The sequence below is a fragment of the Anguilla rostrata genome, chromosome 17 (genome assembly GCF_018555375.3).
Source record: "Anguilla rostrata isolate EN2019 chromosome 17, ASM1855537v3, whole genome shotgun sequence".
Taxonomy (NCBI): Eukaryota; Metazoa; Chordata; class Actinopteri; order Anguilliformes; family Anguillidae; genus Anguilla; species Anguilla rostrata.
The window spans coordinates 19,674,597-19,698,062 of record NC_057949.1 but is presented as its reverse complement, the minus strand read 5'-3'; the positions used below and the strand labels follow the sequence as shown (position 1 = coordinate 19,698,062).

General features: G+C 43.8%; 1 protein-coding gene across 1 annotated transcript; it reads left to right on the top strand.

Annotated features, from left to right (window-relative positions):
* Nucleotides 1–14,555, top strand: LOC135243339 (somatostatin receptor type 5-like). Its single transcript, XM_064315087.1, has 2 exons — nt 1–483; nt 11,678–14,555. Exon 2 carries the CDS (start codon nt 11,744–11,746, stop codon nt 13,199–13,201), a length of 1,458 nt encoding a protein of 485 aa, XP_064171157.1. The 5' UTR covers nt 1–483; nt 11,678–11,743; the 3' UTR covers nt 13,202–14,555.
* Nucleotides 14,556–23,466: the final 8,911 nt, after the last annotated feature.

Here is a 23,466-nt window from a genome sequence, read left to right as displayed (position 1 = left end):
TGCTCTCTCTCTCTCTCTCTCTCTCTCTCTCTCTTTCGATCGCGCGCGCGCGCGCGCGCACACACACACGCACAGCATAGCACCGCACATACGCGCGCGAACCTACATAGGAACAGAAGGGATTTATTCCAACACCTCCCACTTCACTGTCACGGGCGCTGAGATCGGTTACCTGGATACGAACGAGAGATGGTGCATCGAGTAATGTAATGTTGCGGGTTTCAGCTCAGTTGTGGAACAGTAACAGACGGATACAGCGTATTTCTCTGTCGTCTCGTCCCTACCGGTCAACTTTATTCTTTTGGTGTAACTGCGTCCATTCCTAAAATAAGCGCGTGTCGGAGTGAGCTGCATCCTAATTGCTTTGATGCAATATTTTATATCATAGTCATTTTACAACTTTTTTATCGACCCATTCATTAATCATCGCTTTTTGGATACATGCAGTAACAAGACAATACAAACCACGCAAGTTTTGATAAGGTAAGTACACATTTCGTTGTAATTTTATAATATGAGTATATGGGATCGCGCCAGAACTGAAAAATCAAAATGCACCGATGACTTAATGGAACTCAAATTAACAATAAAACTGTCACACATGTTCGCATTTAGTCTGCAGCAAAGCTACAAGACAATGCTATGATGCAGACTGGAGAATTTGGTGTTTATAAAAATTTCTGTATTACTACGGACATTTCCGGAAAAGAATGAATTATCGAATTAACTTTCTATTACTGTCGCAGGGGTGTCAAAATAGATGTGTGCAAATTACAGTCGATTCTCACATCACGCTGACGTTAACCACGCGAGGCAACATTTAAGTAACTGTCTTTTGTTGTGCGTTCATTAAAACTAGCATTTGCTTGAAATTAAATGGATGTTTTCGTTCCTAAGTCTAAAACAATATTTAAATAAAGTCATGTAAGCCTTCTTATGAATGCGTCAAGACACGATAACTTTGAGACGTTCGTGGGAGATTCAATTCCAGTGTAATTTCAACTGGAAATTGATCCAAAGTGTAGATTGGTTTTATCTCTCTCTCTCTCTCTCTCTCTCTCTCTCTCTCTCTCTGTATGTGTACGTGAGAGAGAGAGAGAGAGAAGGCAAGTGAGTGAGTTTAAAGTAGCCTTACATATTCACTCATATCTGAATTACACACATGCATTGTGTTAGCATGTAAATTCTATTCCAGCATGCCCACACAGAAGACTGTAGAAGAGGTTTTACATTGCAGTCTTGTTATGTCCCAACAATATAAGGAAACCACAAGTACTTGACAAGTCTAGATGATGTAGTCTCACAGACCTTCGTGTGACTGGACAGCAGAGACTGTCCACTGCTGCTCTGCAAGCTTTGACAGAACGGAAGTTAGAGACATGATTAAGACAGCCGCACTACCAGTCTTTGGTAATCTCTGTCTCATAAAGCAAGACATCCACAAGACATTACACGTGGAGATTATGGTCTCGCTTAATGCATGTGGGGTGCTTTCTTTCTGCTGGCTGTGGAAGTCTCTAATACAATGAAAATATATTGCTATATATCTAAAAATGCACTGCAATACATTCAACAATACATTTAAATATGTGAGGCACTGCTTCCATATATTTGAATGTAAATATTTACATTTAGATTTACATTTACATATCACTGACACCATGTTGAGATCCAAGATATGCTCTATATATATATATTTGTGTATATATATATATACATACACAACACATTTCTGAATAGCAAATACATTTCAAGTTGCAGTTTCTTATTTCACAAAATTAAGGTATTACGTAATACCTTATAGCTGTGCACCTGTTATGTATGGTATGTTTACTTAAATTCTGAAAATACTAAGCCTGCCATGGACATTTGGCAAATTAAGAATCATAATTTATTTGGATTGACATATAGAGAAAAATATATAGTTTTGAGGTGTGGGGGCATCTCCCACATTATGTAGTTGTGTTGGGAACATGTATCTAGATGCCAGGCGGTTGACAGGTTTGCTTCATATGATGTTAAAACTGGTTACAGTGAGATCTGCAGCTAACAATTAGTCCCTTGCCTTTTTTATCCCCACACCACCCCCCTCATCAGAGGACCACTTTATTATAGCTTTATTACTATAATTATAATTTTCATTACCATTAGCATCACCATAACTATCGTTATCATTATTATCATCATTTGCATTTTCCTTCTATCATCACTATTATTGCTATAATATGATTATATCTGTAATCTTCCTTCATCTCTTGTCTTGGTTAAGCAGGAATACAACAACATTAATAAAATAATAATAATAATAATAATAACAATAACAATACATTAAATAAGTAAAAAAATACCTCGCTAGAATAATCTCAAAAAGAAGGAAAGTTAAATAACTGAAACAAGAAAAAAGTTCAGTTAAAGGCTGAAAAAATAAAAATAAAAAATCTAAAGGGGTGAAAACAGAACACACACACATATAACGTGGCCCAGTCCCTACTCCTCCTTGTCTCGTTCCGCTGTCTGTTAAGCGTAGTTCTCTAGCTGTGCGCCTGTAAACACACGCGCCTTAACATTAGATCCAGCTGCTGTCCCTCTGCGGGAGCGCGAGGGTGATAAATAGTCCCTCTGACAGCCCAATTAGAGACTCCCTCTCCATCGGACAGCCTGACTCTCTGAATTACCCAGAAGGGGATTTCCGCCGAATTGGATTCCACCCGACAAACTTTTTAATTTAACGTGGAATTCCATTGTCCCTACTGGCATGGGCACCGTTTGCATTTGTGTTTCAGAGGTGTTCACACCGGAATGGGCACCGCAAGATCCATACGCCTGTTCCACGACCGTACGCTTGACATGCACGTACTGTAAACCTCAACAATCACAGGTGCCCATTTCCCCTCCACCTGACAACGGCCGCAATACACATTATAACCTCATCTGTCACGCACTGGTCCTTACAGAAAACAGAAGGTGCGTAAAGCCAAAAATCTCAATTATGAGAAAAGAAGTGCTGTTTGCAGTGTGACTATGAGGTCTGACTCAGATATCTATATGAGTGCACAGTGTACATGGAAAAAAAGCTAGATGGAGCTAGAGCAAGCATTTAAAAATATGCAAGGTAAAAATTTTGATGCACAGGTAAATAGGAACAAAGGGTCAGATCAGACTTTTTCCATTCTGTATTTTTCCACAGAATTAGGCCTGCATTGTATCCAAAAAATATATGTATAAAATATTCAGAATTCTGCACATTCAGTTTTTGGTGTGGAAAGTGCTGGAAGTATCTGGGGACACAGAAGCACGCAGACCTACTCGGGTATTGAGTAGGCAGGCAAGGCTGAATGGAGCAAACTTTCGATTTCATTTCTGACTTTTTTCTGTCCTTTGTGTGGTTCACACTGTTCCTCTGACTGAAGGCTGAGGCTCCGTAAGGGGATGTTTATTTTTTTTCAAAAGATCAAATCTGTTCAATTGAGTAGAGATCCTTGAAGGACCAGTCTTATTGTGCAGGCAAATATGAAATATGAATTCAAATATGAATTCTGTAGCACCATTACTAAATATTAAAAAAACAAGCTTACCTTGAGCTACACAGACAATTAAATAAAATACTAGATAAACCTATTAGATAATCTACTTTGAAAGAATGTTCACAAATAATCTTTTTAGAATGTGCCAGTATTTTATCTCTTACGAATTAGACTGAAAATTTGATTTGTGTAAAGTATTATTAAATGCATTTTAATAACCTAACAGTATTGTATACTTAAACAAATTAAAGAGGAGTAATTTAACAGCAAAGGAACCTTTTAACAAGGAAAATTAACCATGCTTAGTTCAATCTGTATGTTATTTCTTATTGCTATAGGTTATGAAACATACCTTTTTAAAAAAATCTTTAACATATTTTTTCCCCAATTTGCTGTTGTAATTCAGTTCCCATGAAATGTATTAACATCATCTCTAAAACACCAAGGGGTGTCTCGTGGCGTAGTCTGTAGAGCACTGTCCACATGCTCATTACGAGCCGCGACGTCGGCGGTTTGAGTCCGACCGCACGACCTTTGCCGCAGGTCTCTCCCTCTCTCTTCCCCTGTTCTTCCTGTCTCTCTACACCGTCCTGTCCAATAAAGCTGAAAAAGCCCAAAAAAATGTTTACAAAAAAAAACACCATAAGCAGTGAGTTTGCAATGAACTACGGGACTTCGATAAGATAAACACAGGCATGGCTGCATACAGTTAGATAGGAACAACACATTCAAATGTCATATTGCTCCACTGACAAATATCTGCACACGAGACTGATTTCAAAATAGTGAAATTAACAAGTAGCCAAAAACATGAATACGGTTGTGCATATTGAACAGGAGTGGAACTCTTCCCACCTACTGTACGTCAACTGGAGCGATTGGTTTAAATCTGCACCTCTTTACCTCAGGCGCTAGCCATCTTGTCATGCAGGGTGTTACAGATATGAGACTCAGGGTGCTGGCATTATCTTCTGCAGAGTAAACCATAACGCAATTATTCTTGATTAATGATGCAATTCGGGTGAATGGTATTCCTTTAATGGACACTCGAGTGAGGGAGGGGCGATTGAGGGGCTTATAAAAGCCAGGCTTCTTTGGGTCGAACAGCTTGCTGTATGACAGCAATACACCCACCATCCCTGCGGCCTCCACTCCTACATGCAGACACCGAGCTCTCGCACCAGATCCTCACACGCAAATGCTTGTAGGTGCAGCACCATCTTGTCATTTGCAATAAATAAATAAATAAATAAATAAAAAGTTTACTGCAAAAAAACAAACAAACAAACAAAAAAAAACCGATAGAAAATAGTGCCTGGAGAGCTGTAAATATGACTTGTGATTTCTATCTAGCGGCTGAAACAGGAGCTGAGTCACTGATTAAGGGTATTCGGTAGCCTCCCATCTCCAGGGGTTTTCAGAGGATCAGGGACAGAAAATAAGATGTGCTGCAGCTGTGACTGCCGCCAGTGACTCAGATCTGAGGCTGTAGCCTCACGCTGGAGATGGAGGTTAATTAGCTAACTGGAGCCCACTCAGCCCACCTCTCAGTGCAGCATGGAGCCAAACGTGAGTGACGGGGAGAACAGTGAAATGTGGCGGGGGGGGCATTGGTGAGGTATGGGATCTTAAATTTGAGGGAGGGGGCATAGTCTTTCAAGGCTGCTGCCCCCCCCACCACCTTCCCTGATTGCCTGTGCCACTGTTTTTTTCTCTCTCTCAGGTTAAACTTGTGCCAGTTCCTTTTTTGTTTTTACTGTCAGGTTTATAATAGGGTGTAATGTGTATGCATCTGTGCAGCCGCAGGTTCAGAATGGCTAAATCAGGGGTACTCTACTGAGTTGGCTGGTGGAACAAATCTACAGAGGGCTAGCAAAGCCCCTTCTAGAATTATTTTTTTATGAAGCCGCATATCCAAGATAATGACAATTGTTTAAATAACCAAATCTTTTCTCAAATGTACTTATAACCCAAATTTTGTTTCTTTTTCTCTTAATTCAGAATGGCAAGTTGTATTCACGTTGTTTACAATGAGGATTCCCTCGTCAGTGCTCAACTCCTACAAATACCTGGTTTTAAGCCCAGTTTGTTTATCATTTTTGTGAATTTGGAACGCTTGCAAACTGGAACGCTCCCTTTCCTGGGCTATGGGCAGTTATTACCCACCTTGTGGAGCTGCCAGCTGAGTTTGACTCATGTAGTTAGAATTGGAGACCAGACCACAAAATAATCACGTAGAGAAGTGTAAAGCACAGACTCAGAGTTGAAGTGCCATTAAAAAGCACTGGGGGGGGGGTGCAAGGGTATTAATCCTGAAAGGCAAATGACTGGACCTCCAGTGTCCTTAGCCTTTTGCTTAATCTCTCGTTAAATCCCACCTGATGCGACTCCGTCCCTCTGCCCAATGGGAGATCTTTAATTACAGCACGTTAAGCTTACAATTAAGGATGCAGGGCTCGCAGATTAGTCTACAGGATGCCAAGATATACAAACTTTAGTGAACATGCTGTTGAACATGCAAATTACTGCTGGCCCCATAGAACAGTGGTTCCTAAACTCTTAGACCCCACAAACCCAGAGAGGGAGCACATCTCCAGCGGCACGCTTCCGCATCTGATATTCATATATAGAACTCAGATGTTTCTAACGTGTCAAAAAAAAGCGCATAAATATAAAGCGTTTAGCCATGGCTAGTATGCTGTGTGTAACAGGTGCTGTGATTAATTTGTCAGTGGAATGTTTAGTACATACATCAAGTTATTTTTGGCATGTGTACTGTACGTTGCAACTAGTGGGTCCCTTTGCACAGTTTCTGAACTGCTACGTAAGCAAACTGGCCAAATGGCAGTCCATCTGGCATGCCTGACAGGGCAGATGAGCGGGTTAGCTTGTGACGGATGGCATAATTATCGGCTCCACTGTCGTAGTACTGTAGCCGTTCACTACGGCATTACACAACCATGGTTTTATAAGCGCCCCATCCATGCTCTCGATTTGTTTTTGAACACGTCTTGGAACATGTCAAAGGAACATTAAATGGGACTGAAAAGGTTCAAAGGTTTAATTCTCAGAACGGTCACTGTAAAATCACAAACTGATTACGCTTCACGTAATTACAGTTATTTAGTTCTATTTCCTACTCTGGAAGTGCAACTGGATTACCAATGGGCTGAGGCGAACTGGACTGACGCTGTTCACTGTGGCTCACGGTGGAGGGCTGCCGAGTTGTCTTTATCATGGCATTTGCATCAATGCTAAGTGAGCATTCACAAACCTCAAACTGGGTAGAGATAAAATGTGACTTGTGTGATGATCAAAATATTGTTTTAACGGGTCATAGTCTTTAGACTGATTTATACATGTAAGTGACAAAACAGTCACTCCATCCATTACAGGGTTCATAAACTGACATTATTAATGAAATGGTGTGTGTGTGTGTGTGTGTATATCTATGTGTGTGCTTACCAAAAGGAAGTGTGTAGGGATGTTTTTGAGGCAGTGATTATTTTTCTATTTGAACAGAGATAGTTTGAACTGATGGGGTTTGGGGCAAAGGTGGCTGTCGTAAGATGGCTCTGAAAAACACAGTATTTCTCATCATTCCTCCCTTCAAGCCAGATGGCCGTGTGTCTGAAAGAGCATCATTTAAAGCCAGGAAGAATGGCAAAAACACAGCTCCCACAAAAATGTGATTAAATGACCTTGAATGAAACAGCAGAGAAATAAGCTATTTCACTTCAACTCAAAAAGGCTTAGACATCACAGCAATTGTATATAAATCGCAATATGCACATTATACACACACACACACATATATATATATATATATATATACACTCACATGTACATTTTGCTCAACATATTTTTCATACATATGCCTTTTGATTATATATTTCTCTTGTGTATTGTTTTTTCATTGTTATTTTAAAATTGACATAATAGTACTTGTGTTTGATTTTAATTGCAGGCCTTTCTAAGACATCTGGGAAGCCTGGGCCATTTTGTTATATTTCCTTATGGGTATCAAGTGTAGCAACAATTCAATGGGCGAATTATTCAATGTGGGTTGATGAACTGCTACAAGGCTTCAACCTGTGACGACGAAATGTATAACGAGAGCTTTTTCTGCGTGGTTCCAGCATGCATTATTATGCTTTGCACTTTAAGATAAGACTTGTATAACCTTTGCAGTTTTGTTATCACCTATTAAGGTACGGTAATGTGAGATTTTTGTGACGAAGTATTTTTTTCACCTCTGTTGTTTTTTTCGTTTATTTATTTATTTATTTTTAACACAGGCATATGTGACAGTACAGTTACTCCATCCATTACAGGGTTCATAAACTGACATGAGTAATTAAAGGACGTGTGTGTGTGTGTGTGTGTGTGTGTGTGTGTGTTCGCTAAAGTAAGCTCAGCATGGCAGAACATTGCAATGTGAGGGGGTGCAACAAGATTTTTATGGAGTTCCATGTTCCATAAATCTTTTCATGGTGTAGGGTTTTTGAAAGACTGGAAGACTAAAAGGGAACAGGGTCCGACAACAGCAGACCAATCGCCCGCTACCACCCCTAAGTTGGCCATGGGGCTCACCGCGAATCCGCAGCTTTTTGCCATGACAACTGTTCCACTCTCCCGCCCTCGTTTAAGAGGGGTCCCCCAAGAGCCGACTGAACACACGGTTCATTTGGCTGACACCTGAGCTCTGCAGCGACCCGCCAACGCACCACAGGACTTTGTCCGTGAGCCCAGTCACCAGTGAGGGGGGGGCGTCCGCTGTTGGACATGGTGTACCCAGTGTCTCTGCCGGGCTTGCATGGTGGTCCCGGTGGGTCCCATGTGGTGTCGATGGGGGGAGGGGGGGCTGGGGTGGGGGGGGTTGGGAGAAAAATTCTCAATTTTCTGCACGTCAGATTTCATTATTATGCCCGACTCCCTTGGTTCTGTGCTAGTAGAATGTAGAATGGCACACTCTAATTGGTGAGATAAATAGATTTCCCAGAGAGAAGCACCATGAGAGGGGGAAGGTCAGGGATGATTTGGGGGGGGGGGGGGGGCTGGGGATGTGGAGAAGTCTCATTTAGATTAGATATGAAGCTGTTTGGTGTCGGAGCCGGCTCTGACCAGCAGAACGGACATCGTTGGCAGGCCTCGCAGAACATAACATGGTACAGCGGGAAATCAAATCAAAGCGGGAAAATGTCCCCCTTCTCTGCAATCACATTTACATTCGCCTACCGCCACTGTCCATACAGACCCCCAGAGACCAGAAGTACTGCCAGTTTTTTCTTCTACCTGATAGGTAATTGAATGATAGATTAATGGCACTGATTGCTCAGAGATCCCAGTGACCTGGTGTCCCAGGTCTAAATCAGTGCTAAAGACCTGTGTCACTCATATCATATGTTAGCTTTGTCCATTTTGGGGCTTGAGAATGCTCACTCCGCCTTTACTGCCTTTCTCAGAAGGATTTCGCTTCTTCATGAGGCAGTGGCCCAAGTGAAACAATGGTAATGGTATAGCCAACTCAACGGCCCTCCATTAAGACAACTAAACAGCACTCCACCAAGAGCTCCGATTGGCCCAAAGTGCTATCAAACTCACTAATGACGGGAGCACAGTCACTGTAGAGTGGCGTGTCATTAGCTAGGTCTCCTGTAGACTCCGCCTCCAATGGAACAGCCCTAAATCCAGTCCCTCCAGTCTTACAGTGCTGGCCACAGGGACGGTTACCTCTCACAACCCTTTGGGAGAGTATCAAAGGACAGCTTTCCTGGGGATGTACTGAAACAGCACATATTCCAATATTGGCTTCTGTACATAAAACAGAGAGGCAGAGCGTATTACCCTGCCATGAGAAACTTTTACATTTAGACAGCTTGATTTATCTCTGCCGGCCGCAGGCATTCTCTCTGGTGTCAACAGCGTTGTAGGAAACCCCTAAAAAATGACTGCGTTGTATGCGTGGGTGTTTGGGGCGGTGGAATGGGTGCGGTGTCCTCAGCGTGTCTATCTAATGAATCCTTCAACTGTATGGAGGTAAAGATGCTGAGAGCGAGAGAGAGCGAGTGAAGAGATGAGAGAGAGCAAACGAGAGGGAGAGGGAGAGAATCGCATGCATTTCTATTTCCATTCACGTCGTTTTGCTTTTAATGAAAAAACTGCAGGAAAAAAAGAATGCCTGCTGTGCTTTGAGAGAGAGAGAGAGAGAGAGAGATCATATCGCTCCTGGGGGGGGGGGGGATACTGGCTCTCCTGGGGGGAGAGGGGGGCAGTGAACTACAAAAATCTTTCATAGTTCATTGGCCCATTCCTCAGTGTATTCTATGTTTCCCCTTAAGCATCTGGTGATAGGAAAAGGAAAGCGGTTCCAGAGAAATGTCTAGGGTTTCATTTTATTACATTACAGCACTGTGCTCCAATCCAGAGCCACTTACATTATTTTATATGCAATCCATTTATACGGCTGAATGTTTACTGAAGCGATTCAGGTTAAATACCTGGCTCAAGGGTACAAGGACAGTGCCCCAGCTGGGAATCAGATCCGCAATCTTTACAAGTTACAGGCCAAGAGCATTACAGGGCACCGTCGCCCAGCATTTCCAATTTCCTGGAAGCAAACAATGGGCTGATTAAGAACTGTAATAAAATAAAAGGAACGATAAGGTAGCAGAAGAGCATGATGGGAAGGTCTTGTAAAGCTGTAGTATGTAAGCCTTCAGGTTAGGGATACTCTCACGTGAGCCAATTTTCCCATCTCCTGTGCACCCAGGGGTTCACCCTTGTTTCGACGGGTCCTCTCAAGGTCCCATAAAGAAGATATTATGGACAGCAAGAGATGGCAGAAATCTCAAGAAGAAATAATAAGCGCTCAGCATGTGGATTTACAGATATAAGTGTCAGGGGTACAGTCCCATATCAGGCCCCCGAGAGGTGTGCGTGGACCAGACCATGGCACAGTCATCAGAGCTTAGACACAGTCATCAGTGCTCACTGTGCGCAGTAATCGACACCCTGCGAAAAATAATGGTCTTACCGTAGCACGTGCTTACTCATCCCTCACACAAAGCCAGAGGGTCGTTAACGTAACCGAAAGGATAGGTCAACATTCATTTTTCAAAAATCTGCAATTTTGGTCTTTGGTAAACAAAGGGGGTGGGGGGGGGGTCCTTGTTTGCTCACACACAGAGACACGTCAGTCGGTAAGCATATTTACCCAGCTGAGGACGTTAATACAAGATATTAAGAGTCCTCCGTTCCTTTGAGATGACTCTCAATTATTCTTTGCTCACCCTCCCCCTTCCCCCCACCCTCCAAACTAATCACCCACCGCGTATGCTCAGAAACACAATCCGTGTACCGCCACACTTGGTCGCTAACACAAAGTCAATTATTTGCCATTCCAGAGATTGTTTAATTTCTCCGAGGTGTCAATAGCTGCAAAGGCAAGCCAAACACAACTGCTCTATCGCCCATTCTTTTCTCTCCCCTTCCCCCGTTGACATAATCATTTCCCGTCTGAGTCACATCGGCCCATTCTTCCTAACGTTCTCTTGTTTTTCTTACCCTTCTAATCTTTTTCATTTAATCTTTTCTTTCTTTGATGATTTTTTTTTTCCATCTGCTAGTCCTTTCCTGGTGGTATACCATGGTTATTTGCTAGGGATTATAAGGCTATTAGGTTTTGCCACAGACACATTTTGAGGCTTTAGCTTTGCATATCAAAAGTATTGCTCTTTTAAAAATTCATAACCACTTTCCAGAAGCTCAGCTCAATAGCTGTTCAGGGGCGGGGCTGTGAATAATTTCCCAGTTTTCCCAGTTTTTTCATTATTTTATTATTATTTAATATCACCAAGTTTTTCTGGAAAATGTCCGTTGTGAAGACTAATTGATCGACCGGATGACCGATTATTATGAAACAGGCTTTCCAATTGTTTAGGAGATAAGAATTTGTTAGTGTCTCAGTGGCAGTAATCCTGCATGCACCCAAACACGTGAATCTGAATTCATTCAAAGGCCTTTAATGTGCCTCACTGGCTATGGAACGACCTCCTGAAATACCTTGACATCTGCAGACAGGTGCAGTGTTAGGTGTTATTCTCAAAAGATGTCCCCCACCGTTTTCAACCATTCCTTTCTGTCTCCCGCAGGGCAAATGAACAGACGCTGAATAAAACCAACATCCCTCCATTCCTCTTTTCCTCCCCTCTGCCTCCATGGAATCCACCTCCACACTCCTGCCGGCGACACCAGAGACATGGGGTAATGTCACCACCCTGCCCCCTCACACCAGCTTCTCCGAGTCCCTCATTTTCATCCTCAACGACTCCTTCTTGAATGACTCTTTCTTGAATGACTCCTTCTTGCCGTTCAACTCCAGCAACTCGACGGGACCCAGGATGGGGTCGGGGTCCACCGTAGCGGGGGTGCTCATTCCTCTCATCTACATCACCGTCTGCATCATTGGCCTGGGCGGGAACACGCTGGTCATCCATATCGTGCTGCATTACTCCAAGACCGAGTCGGTCACCAACATCTACATCCTGAACCTGGCCATTGCCGACGAGCTCTTCATGCTGGGCCTGCCCTTCCTGGCTGTGCAGACCGCAATCCACTCCTGGCCTTTCGGCTCCATCATGTGCCGCCTGGTGATGACTGTGGACGGGATCAACCAGTTCACCAGCATCTTCTGCCTGACGGTCATGAGCATCGACCGCTACCTGGCTGTGGTTCATCCCATCCGCTCTTCGAAATGGCGCCGGCCCCAGGTGGCCAAAGCTGTCAACGGGACAGTGTGGGCAGTCTCCTTCATGGTGGTGCTGCCCTTGGTCATCTTCGCCGACGTCTTGAAGGAGGGGGGTATCTGCAATATCATATGGCCCGAACCGAAAAGTATCTGGAAGGCGGCCTTTATCATTTACACCTCCACCGTCGGATTCTTCTGCCCCCTTCTGGTCATCTGCCTCTGCTACCTGATGATCGTGGTCAAGATCCGCAGCTCGGGCAAGAAGGTCCACGCCACCTCTGCCAAGCGCAGGAAGTCAGAGCGTAAGGTCACCCGGATGGTGGTCATCGTGGTGGCTGTGTTCGTCTTCTGCTGGCTCCCCTTCTACGCCCTGAACATCATCAACCAGATGGTGTTACTGCCGGAGGAGCCCCAGGGCCTGTATTACTTTGTGGTCGTCCTCTCCTATGCCAACAGCTGCGCCAACCCCTTCGTCTATGGCTTCCTCTCGGACAACTTCAAGCAGGGCTTCCGGAAGGCCCTGTGCCGCTCCTCCCGTAGGGTGGACAACCAGGATGCCACCGACCCTCTGCAGGAGCAGGACGAGTGCAGGAGGGTGCTGAAGCCCCGGGACAGCGTGAGGAGGACCATGAGGGAAGAGGAGGAAGAGGAGGAGGAGGAGGAGGTGACCGATATGACCGAGATCTGCAGGATCACGCAGAACGCAAATGGGAACGGGAAGTTGGAGAGGGGAAAGCAGGCCGGGGCCGTAGAGACGGACTCCCCAGGCCAGAGATCTAAAGCTGGGGAGGGCAGTGGGAAAGGACCAGGCTCTGGGCCTGCGGCTGGCATGCCCCAGCTGCTTAATGGGGCCAAAAACGGCAGCGTCAAACCGCTGCCAGAAGAACCTGTGGAGAAGAATGCCCTACTTGAGATCAGTTACCTGTAATATAAAGAAACTGCATTTCACCGCCTTGTCTTTTGTCACTTGAAGTGGAATCACAGTATTATATTTGAAGAATTATCCTAAAACACCCAGGCAGCCCTTTTCAACCTAGTCACACTGACTGACTGCTTTGTACAGAGATTTTAATCAGACCAATTCCTTGACTTGACAACTGAATCAGCACAGTATCTTAGTTAATGTTACGGGTGAAGAAAGGGTAAGATATGTAAAAATTTCTGTCTTAAAAGCTTGAGTTTTTGTGTATTTCAGTGGCTTGACCGTTTTCCTCCATATTTTTTTGTGTAGGTGCTCCAGATGGAGCATCAGGGGTGAGAAGTTTTGGTATTTATTCGCTGCTGTTTCCGTGACATTTAAAAAGGAAAAACAAAATGAATAAAGAGCTCAGGTTTAATGTAGGAGGTAGAGAATTAAACACTGAAACTATCAGGAACAGGACAAAAATGTTCATTAAACCTGTAAAACAAAAACAAAAAAGTGCGTATATGTGATTTTACCTTGCCTAAACAAGGGCTGTGACTCTCAATAACAGTTTGTCTGAGCCATAATTTAACTTGGCATATCCATTTATTAAGCAGTTGACAATGGCTTTTTTGACAGCCTTTGCCAATTACAAAAAATGTGGGCTAAATTATTCTCTTGATTTCAATCTTGATCAAAACCCACATTCTGTCAAAAAAATAGCTGGGATGTGGATTTGGGTTTAACGAGCTGATCCTGGGACAATATTCGTCTTCGGGGATAACGAGATCATTTTAGTGTTGCTTCACTGATGATAGGTGGCACACTTGTGACAGGTTTCATGGGTTCATTCTGGGGAGAGGGACCATGAAAAGATATTTAAAAAAGGACTAAATTGGAGGTGTACACTGTTGGAAACCATGGGAGCCATCACTCCCAGCGCAGGTGGACTCCCAGGCGCTCATCTTCCTGCATGAGTAGACCGGGCTCCGCTCCAGAGAAAACACTACCAACGAGGAAGATTGCCCTTTTCACGTTCAGCCCTCCGCAGAATATCAATGAGCCGCTGGTTTTTATATAGAAAGCGCATTTGCGTTTTTTGGCTGGGGGGCCGGGGGCTGTGGAGATGCGTAGGCCACCGCTCATTCTCGGCAGCCAAGCTGGTTGGGCGCGTGGATATGACAGGAGAGGTCTCGCTTCAGCCGCTTCCAGTTCAGTCAGGTTTGATTTGCCTGTGGAAAGAATGCCGATGTGGGTTCGATGTTATCTGAGATGGGCCAGCTGCATAGTATATTTCGCAGAGAAATAATGCTGTTTACAGTGCAGTGAAGCTGTCTCAGTTAAATTTAAAAGTTTAATAAAAATTTAATTAAAAGTTGCTTGAGCAACCTGTCCTTCTTGGCGTTACTATTTTAAGGCTCGGAATTTACAATCAAGTTCCTTTTATTACATTACAGGCGTTTATAGCAGAGCGACTAACAGATCTTTTTTACATAGCATTGCCATTGCATCCATTTATATATACTGAAGTAATGCAGGTTAAGTACCTTGCTCAAGGGTGGAACAACAGTGTCGTACCCAGGATTGAACCTATGACCTTTAGGATACAAGACCAGTTCATAGCCCATTATACTACACTTACACAAATGCACCAACTGTAAAGTGATACCAAGTCCATCTCACTATTGAGTATCATATCTTTGAAATTAGTTTACGGATATGTATTTCAAAGGTAATTAAATAACTATGAATACTTATCTTCTTGATTTTTTTTAACAAATATTTTAATATAATTTATGTTTGTTACCATGGTAATGAAACATTATCCACCTAAACTGATAAGCGCATTTTGTGGCAATACGGCCAGTCCCTTTAGAATTGTCCTTCGTTAACATTAACTTGCCTACAAATTTCAATGTCTATTCAGTAACATACATCTGATAAACTTAACAGATGAGAAGGAAAATGTGATGGGGCCATAATGCAAAACTACAAAAGTACCAATATCGTGAAAAAGGACACAGGGTTTCACTACCCTTATCTGTCCACCTTGCAAACTAACTAGTCATTGATATGTTGTGGTTATGAACTCATTGCATTCAGATTTTTTCCTCTGGTTTCTGGTTAGTTAACCTCCACTAGTTGCTTTAGTGATGTTGCATCTATAGGAGCTGGTCTGGGAATGTTGTTAGCCAGGTCTGGTACTATTACTCATATTAATCATGTGAATGCACTTATATTTCTCATATATTGTAATTTGCTGTAGATGCTGAGCATCTGCTAAATTAATGTAATGTACTTAGCTAACATTTGCGGTCAAGTAACTCTTGATAATCAGAGCTCTGTTTTTTTTTTTTAGTAATGAATATTCAAAGCTGAATATCCATTCAGTTGCCAAGATGGGGTTATATTGTGATGGCTTAACTCAGTGGTGTCAAACTCGTGCCATGAAGGGCCGTGTGTATGCAGGTTTTCATTCCAGCCTCAGATCTTGATTATATAATTAGTTAAATTATTTGCTGAATTAGGGATGCAGGTTTGTGCACAATGGTGACCCGACGTCTATGGTGACCCACATTGTCTAAATAAAAATTTTCTTATATTCTGTGCTTCAATGCAGTTAAACGCATATGGCTGAATGAGTAATTGAACTCAATTAAGGGAGCATTAATTGGTTGGAATGAAAACCTGCATACACACGGCCCTCCATGGCACGAGTTTGACACCACTGGCTTAACTGAACAGGAGTGGCATAAAACAAAGATTACATGCATGATAGACACTGCGAATGTAGCAAGCTTTCCAGTCCATAATTGTGTTATTCTCCATTCATAAAGGAAGACAGAGGAGGAGAGCTAACAGAAAAACATCCACTTTTAGCTAATGTTACAGTTTCTAACAGCTCCAACCCAAAATACGAACCGGCTTTTGCCTGCAATGTCACATGACAGAGACCGCCCACTTTCAACAGAGAGCAATCAGGATGTACAAAACCATAGCTGCACCCCAACCAGCAAGGGTTGCTGCAAAATCAATATTATCTTACCTTTAGTTTCTGCCATAAAAGGTGGATATACTAACTGTACTAACTAGAGAACAACTCAGTGCTCTGACTCACTGCTCTAATGGGATGGCTGTGCTTGCAAATCCATAGACAGCTTTTTGCAGAAATGCACCCCTCAGCCTTGATCTGAAGTGCCTACAACCCACGACTCGCTTTTCCCACCCGACCACACACCACTTAAAGAGGACCCCCTCCATCTGTTTTAATGAAGCGTTGGGTTAGCGATGAGACAGAGGGTTACCTTAAATAGCGGCGTGCAGGGAGGCGGTACGGGGGGGGGGGGTGGGGGAGGAAAAATGCACAAATCACTTGGATTCATGCTGGCCACTGCCGAACACACACGCGCGCAGAGAAAGACCGGCAGTGGAGTTCAAACGGAAATTAAAAGCAGTTTTTTCTCCTCCTCTCCCTTCCTCACTCACGGTCTGCAGTGGAGGACTGAGAGCTGAGGAGGCGCTCGCGGACACTGGCTCCTCCACAGGAGCTGCGTCCGGAGGCCAGGAGTCACAGGAGAGGAGGCGGGGAAAGGATACGGACTCCTCTCCTTCGCTTCCATCCGTCCTGCGTGGCATTCGGCCGTCTGTTTACTCTGTTTATAACCCCGCCCTCGGGACATGCCCCCCCCCCCACCCATCCGTACGGACGCAGGCCGCGTGGCGGTCTAAGGAGCGCGGGACTGGGGGAGTGCGAGATCTCTCTGCTGCAGCAGTGAATCACCCGGCGTCCCGCGGTCCTGCGCGCACCAGCTGACGCAGGCAACCGCGGAGGCTTCTGGCAGCGTTTCAATCTGCTACTCACTCTCCGGTCAGGGACTCCCTCGATAAGCCAACAGGAAACTTCTGAGCCCGTTCAATAAGGCAGAGCCGTATACTGGCGGACGTGAAGAAACAAAGACTCCGTTGTTTTCAAGTGCCACTGCGTTCCGCTCATTTCATTTTGCCACTTGCTAATTTTTACATTGACAATTTAATGAGAAACCTGGTTCTCTCTCTCTCTCTCTGTTATTCTCTTTTACAAGAGAAGCATCATGATGCTGCAGCAGCTACCGGAGTCAATTCCCAGGCTGATGATCACATAACTGTATCACTCAGTGTTGCCGGCCTTACCATGTACATATGTTTTCTGGTTGTACCTGACATTCTGACATGCCACAAGATATGTTTCCTATTTTCATTAAGGTGTGCAAAATTCTATTGTTTTAATCTTTGTTATTTCAGTATTTAAAGGTGTTTACACTGCATATTTAACGTTGTAGCACTTGAACCGGCTCAGCAGTGTTGTATGGATACAATCTGATACACAAAATGGTCTTTTTAAAAGGCATCTGCAGCGGAAGCTCATGGGTATCTGAAAACAAGAAATTTAAAGGGCTCTCTTTTGCTGCTCTGAGACACTATATGGAAGACTAAACTGTAATATTCCATCTAATCATTAGTAGTAATGCGAGATTTAGGCTGTGTGAATTCCATAATGGGAGGCATTATTGTGTGCCGTCAGTCGTTGAGTCATGAACCAATCAACAGAGTTTATACTAAAGAAAAAAAACAAGGTTTCAAATAAATGAGTCACTGTTGACCCATGCTAGCACTAATATGGTGGCAGATGAAGCCACACCATTCCAGCAGCTCATCTCTGAAAACCCCATAAGGGCATCCACTTAGAAATGCAAAACCTTGGAAGTTTTTTTTTTTGTTGTTGTGCATTTCCCTTTTGAAAAATTCAGAAACCGATTTGCCAACTGCAGCCCAACTTTTAACGCAATGTGACGATGAAGAAGGAAGTAAAACTGTCATTTACTGAATTGTTCTCTCATCCTCCCATGTGAGCCAGCGTTTGTTCTTCAAGTAGCAGCCAAGTCTCATATTGGTGGGGGTGGGATAGTGTAAATAAACATTAGCTCATTGTGAAATGGATCTTTTTTGCCTTCTCGTCCTTTCATTGACATTGATGTCTCACAACTCTTTATACCACAGATCTCAAATTTAGATCCTGGATCTGAGTTTGTGATACCTTAAATTAAGTCACTGATTGGCTAAAGAGTCGCACACCTTCTTTCCAACACCTAAGCAAGCTGCAGAATGAAAAGAAACCATAAAGACCTGCAGACGCCACTGACTTCTCCGACTGGCAGGCTGCAGACATGTGACTGCAGACACCACGTCCAGCACACCAGCAAGAGCACTTATCACACAACACCAAACACCCATAATGCCACTTTAACCGATCTGTGGTTATTGTCGAAAACTGTTCGGCAAGGCCAAACGCAAACAGAATGAAACAACCTCCTAATCGAATGAGAGACGGACCCGATGCTCCTGAAATCGCATCGCCTGGCTGGCCACAGGGAAACACAGGCGGGTAACAATAACGACCAACGGATAAAAGACCGGAGCCCTGTTTTACACTCTCACGAGTTCAGCCCGGGGTGCCGGGCGGCGGCTCCGGCCGTGATTGGATCTGGAGGACGGCTGACAAAACGCCGCTGTTATGACACGTCTCCGGACTCAATCGGACACGCGGCGGAGCCTCCGCGGAAGGTTAACAGACGAGCTGGGATCAGCGGGTCTCCCCGGCGCCTCCGTCAGACCAAGCGTTCCGCTTGTGCGTGATGCAAATTAAAATCTCATGCGGCTACTGTGAGGCTGCGGGAATCGGTTAGTGTTGCTTTCCCTGTTTATCGTACCTGTGCTTCGCTTTAAAATCCTAACCTCATAGCTGACCTCAATCTAATATTTCTACACAGAGCTAATTATAAAACCCTCTCAGGATCGGTGCAGCGCAATGTGCAGTAAGCAAATATGGGCCCTCTGTGTACTCGTTGTGTAATTACTCCATTAAGTGCATTGCATGTAACATGAGACAAGTGACAGATAGCTTTCTCATGAGACAACACTTTTACTCAAGATATTTTAAAGGAACAGAATACCAAAATAACATCTTTAAAAATACAATAAAAAATAAATTTGTTCACTCTAAAAACAGATTATGCTCTTCAGGTGAGACACATTAGCTAACCGACTAGAAAAAAACTATAGCATATCATAGACACATTAGCTAACTGACTAAAATCCCTAGAGCATAAACATATAAACTGACCGTGACTAAAATCCTTATAGCAGAGACACCTTAGTTGACTGTGACTAGAGATTCACAGGAGGAGACTCAATTGACTTCAAGCTGTCACAGTAGGGTGGGATTAAGTTGGCCAGACTCCATGGGTTAAAACAGCACAAAATGGCCTCTCCCCATGCTCTTGTCACCACTTTAATTAATCTGCACAGTGTCTGCCAGTGCCTATTCCCATTGCCTCCAGGGGCATTGGTCCTTTGTGAGAAGCGCTGCACAAATGAAACTGAACTGAGCTGAATTGAATAAGCAACACGTAGCTCATGGGCACTGAGCAGGCACCTGAAAGACTCTGGTTAAGGTTGGAGGGAGATGTGCCTCATCTATTTACTGCTAGCTCTCCTATGGTAGCCTACACCAGGTGGTTTGCGATTCTGGAGAGCGCTTGAAGAACAGTGTTTCAGGGGTTTGAACATTCTCCTGCTCCTGTGCCCTTGGGGTGTATATATCCGCTTTGGGCGGGGGGGGGGGGGGGGGAGTAAAAGGGGCATAAATTTTACTTCTTTTTTTTTTAAAGGCATTTAATGAATGCCTTTTAGACTCAAACTTGAAATTGAAGTTTCACTTGTACAGAGTGCTTTACAGAATTGCATTTGCAGTAATTCACTTGTAGGCCCAAAGAACAGTTTTTTCACTGCAACAGTTCCATTTACAGTAATTACATGCATCACACAAATGGACATTAAACCTGCCACCCACTGTGCCTGCTGTTGCCTATTGATTCCACTGAGTAACCACTTGGAAATGCACATTTCAAGGCAAGAGCAGTTATACAACATAAACACAGTTTTAAAAAGCGCGTATGGCATCCCTCTTGAACATCTCAAGCCTTGCTTACCACCTTCAGCGTCTCCTAACATAAAAGGGCATTCCCATTTCGGCAAGTTGCATGTCCTTTCACCAAAATATTATATTCTGTAGAAGATGAGCTCGTTTTAGGATGTTGGAGTTTTGTGATTCTAGAATTCTAGAGCTGTGCAATATTCAAACAGTGCATTATGCAGTAAAAATCCAATTTATTACTACATGACACACTGTTGATAACCATGTATCATGCAGTAATAAATGCATTAAAGGGGCAGGCAGACGGCCATGTATGGTTCTGGATTTCATGAAAAGACCTACACTTGATTATTTCATTAGCCTAATAATTTATGTGGTCTGTCATTCTAGCTAAATTTATTGATAAACCCATGAATCAGAGCTGATAGCGTCTTGTGTCCCCAAGATGTTGTACAGTGATCTAATCTACAAATGAATTGGCATTGGTGTATAGAGATAATTAGCTAATTAAGCCAGGGTAATCGCATTACATTTCGGCATTTAGCAGACACTCTTATCCAGAGTGACTTACATAGATTACTTTTTTCCCCTAACACATTCAACTTACGCAGCTGAATAGTCTACAGATGCAATTCAGGTTAAACAGCCTGCTCAAGGAGAAAACGGCAGTTTCCCAGCAGGGAACGGAACCCACAATCTTCCCAGGCACCCAGTTCCGTAACCAATAGTACATTTAACTAATTTAGTAAAGCACGGCTGCCCCAGGAGTCAAGAACCCCCAGGAATGAACTTGCTCTCCGCTGGTCTAGCAGCAGGAAGAGAGGAACGCAGAGGTGTCTGCGTGACTCAGTGTGTTAGCCATTCAGAGCCAGTAACAGCACCCACAGAATTCTTATCCCACTGGCTGCATTCCGCAGGAAAGGGCTGCGCATTCTGAGATTCCGAGACTTCCCTGTAATCTGAACCCTGAGCCGACAGACTAGTTATCGTCAACAGGCCTGACTGCTCTGCTTCTTCATTCGTTTCTGAAATTTGTGTCGATAAAAACCGGGACTGTCAGAGGAACGAAGGAGTGGGCATCGATCAGCAGCTGACAAGTGAGAGTAGGAGAGAGAGAGAGAGAGAGAGAGAGAGAGAAGGGGGGAGAGAGAGAGAGAGAGAGGGAGAGAGAGAGAGAGAAGCTTCCCACGTACGATGAGGGCAGGAGGTTGGACGAGTTTTCGAGAGGAATCAATGACTTATTTTTTTTAGCTACACAACAGCCACTCAATTCTCTTCATAGAAGGTGAGCCAACCTGCTCGACTGTGAGGGGGTGCGTAAGCCCGGGACGCCCCTGGATGGATGGATGGACAGGGGGCAATTTCGGACGTGGGCCCGGTGTCGATGGCCGGCAGGGGGACTCAGCTCGAGGACTTTTTTTTTTAACCATGCGTCAAGGAGATGTCACAGCTATTGGACGTGCTGTATCCGCCTCACGAATGATCAAACAGGCGGGAGATAAAGGTAACTGGGAGCGGTGTAGCTGACAAATGGAGCACCCGGGTGTACCGGGGGTCCACACTGCACCCTAAAAAGATGGCCTACCTGTCTATGCTCCGGTTAAGCACACCATCAGTGTCCCCAGAACCACTTACATTTATCTCCCACTGCCTTCAGTAGCTTACACCCATCTCTACAAGGAGCCCTAAATAGCGTTGCCATGATAGTCAGTACAGAACTTCATGGCGCCGTGAAAGGATCGTTTAGCACTCGTTGTTCCGAAACCTTCCTGGCGCCATTGGATGTGCGGAGATGAAGAGGCAGATACGGGGCCGGAAAGGTGTGCGCGTTCACCCCAGCGCCCTCCCAGGCACAGACACATTGCCTAATGGAGACGTAGCAGCTGCCGGTAATTTCATTCCCAAATATTGGAGCGATTCCAGTCTCTCGATTAGCGCCAGCGTTCGAGTGCAAATGTGAAGTCGGTGAATGAGATAAGGCAAGCGATGAAGCTCACCTTTGAAAGCCTTCCAAAAAAAAGGAAAAAAAAGCGGTATTGACAACCACACCGCTAACCATTAACCATCACCTTTCACAGGCATTTATTCATTGTAAACATTCATGCATATGCATCCGAGACGGAACGCGATAAAGAACTGCGGTCTTTTTACATATACGCATCACAGTTGCCGTGTTACTCACGGGTCTTTCATTACATCAGAATACATACAATTGTGCACAACTGCAAATAAATGACCCCTTTATACTGGGATCCTACAAAAGAGAAGTTGAATCATTCATCACATATAAAACAATTAAATCATGGACTGAAAAGTACACGATATCGCCATTGGGCAACAGTCAACAATATACCGCCATAACCCTGAACGGTTCAACCTGAAAATCCATTTAACATCGAGAATTATAGGCCAATGCTGCATAGCCTTTATCACAGTACACTCTAAACAGCCCGCAAAAGCTCATAAAATGCATTAATACTAAAACACTCCAAAGCCATTGCAAATATTCTACAATGCTTCAGAGTTTTCGTTAATACTCCATAATACCTCTGAACTGTTATACAATGAACATGAACATTAGACAATACTCCAGAATGTGTCAATACTCATAACATTCAGCACTTTTGTCTACTAATGCTACACCATTGTCAATGAATGGCCTTAATTCAATCAACATTTGTCGTTAACTTTCACTTACAAATGCAAGCCTAACACTATTTCTTCACAAACTCAGTTTAGCAAAGTTAATTTTAGTGACTGCTCAGCTCATCAAAGTGTGTATACTAAGTTGCTTTGAATTGTTAATCAAATTTAAGGACAAATGTAGATTGAGTCCCGAGTTAATGTCTGTTTATTTTGGTCCCTGTGTATCACTAGTCCTCCCTGAATGTGTGTTCTTGGTGGGGCCACCAGTTTGTCAAAACACTGTTGTCAACCTCCAGTCCTGGAGAGCTGCAGAGTCTGCTGGTTTTTGGGGTGTTCTCAGCACAAGTGTTTCATTTACGTCATTGATTGGCTAAGGAATCCACACACCTTGTTCTCAAGGCCTTAATTGGCAGCTGATTGAAAGGAAACCACAAAAACCCACAGACACTTGACTTTGGATTCAGTTTGACACCCCTGGTCTAAACCATGGGACTTGCAGGGATTTAAACTTGTATTTCAGTGCTTATCCACCAGGAGTACCCGTAGGCACTCCAATGGCACAGGCAAGTGACTAATTGTAAAATCTGAGTTTCTAATTGAGACATTTATAAAAAGTGCTGGGGCTGCATATCCTAACCAGCAAGTTGAGTCACTTAAACAGACATGATAA

Coding starts and splice junctions, on each gene's coding strand:
- LOC135243339 (XM_064315087.1), top strand. CDS start 11,744: ATGGAATCCACCTCCACACTCCTGCCGGCGACACCAGAGACATGGGGT.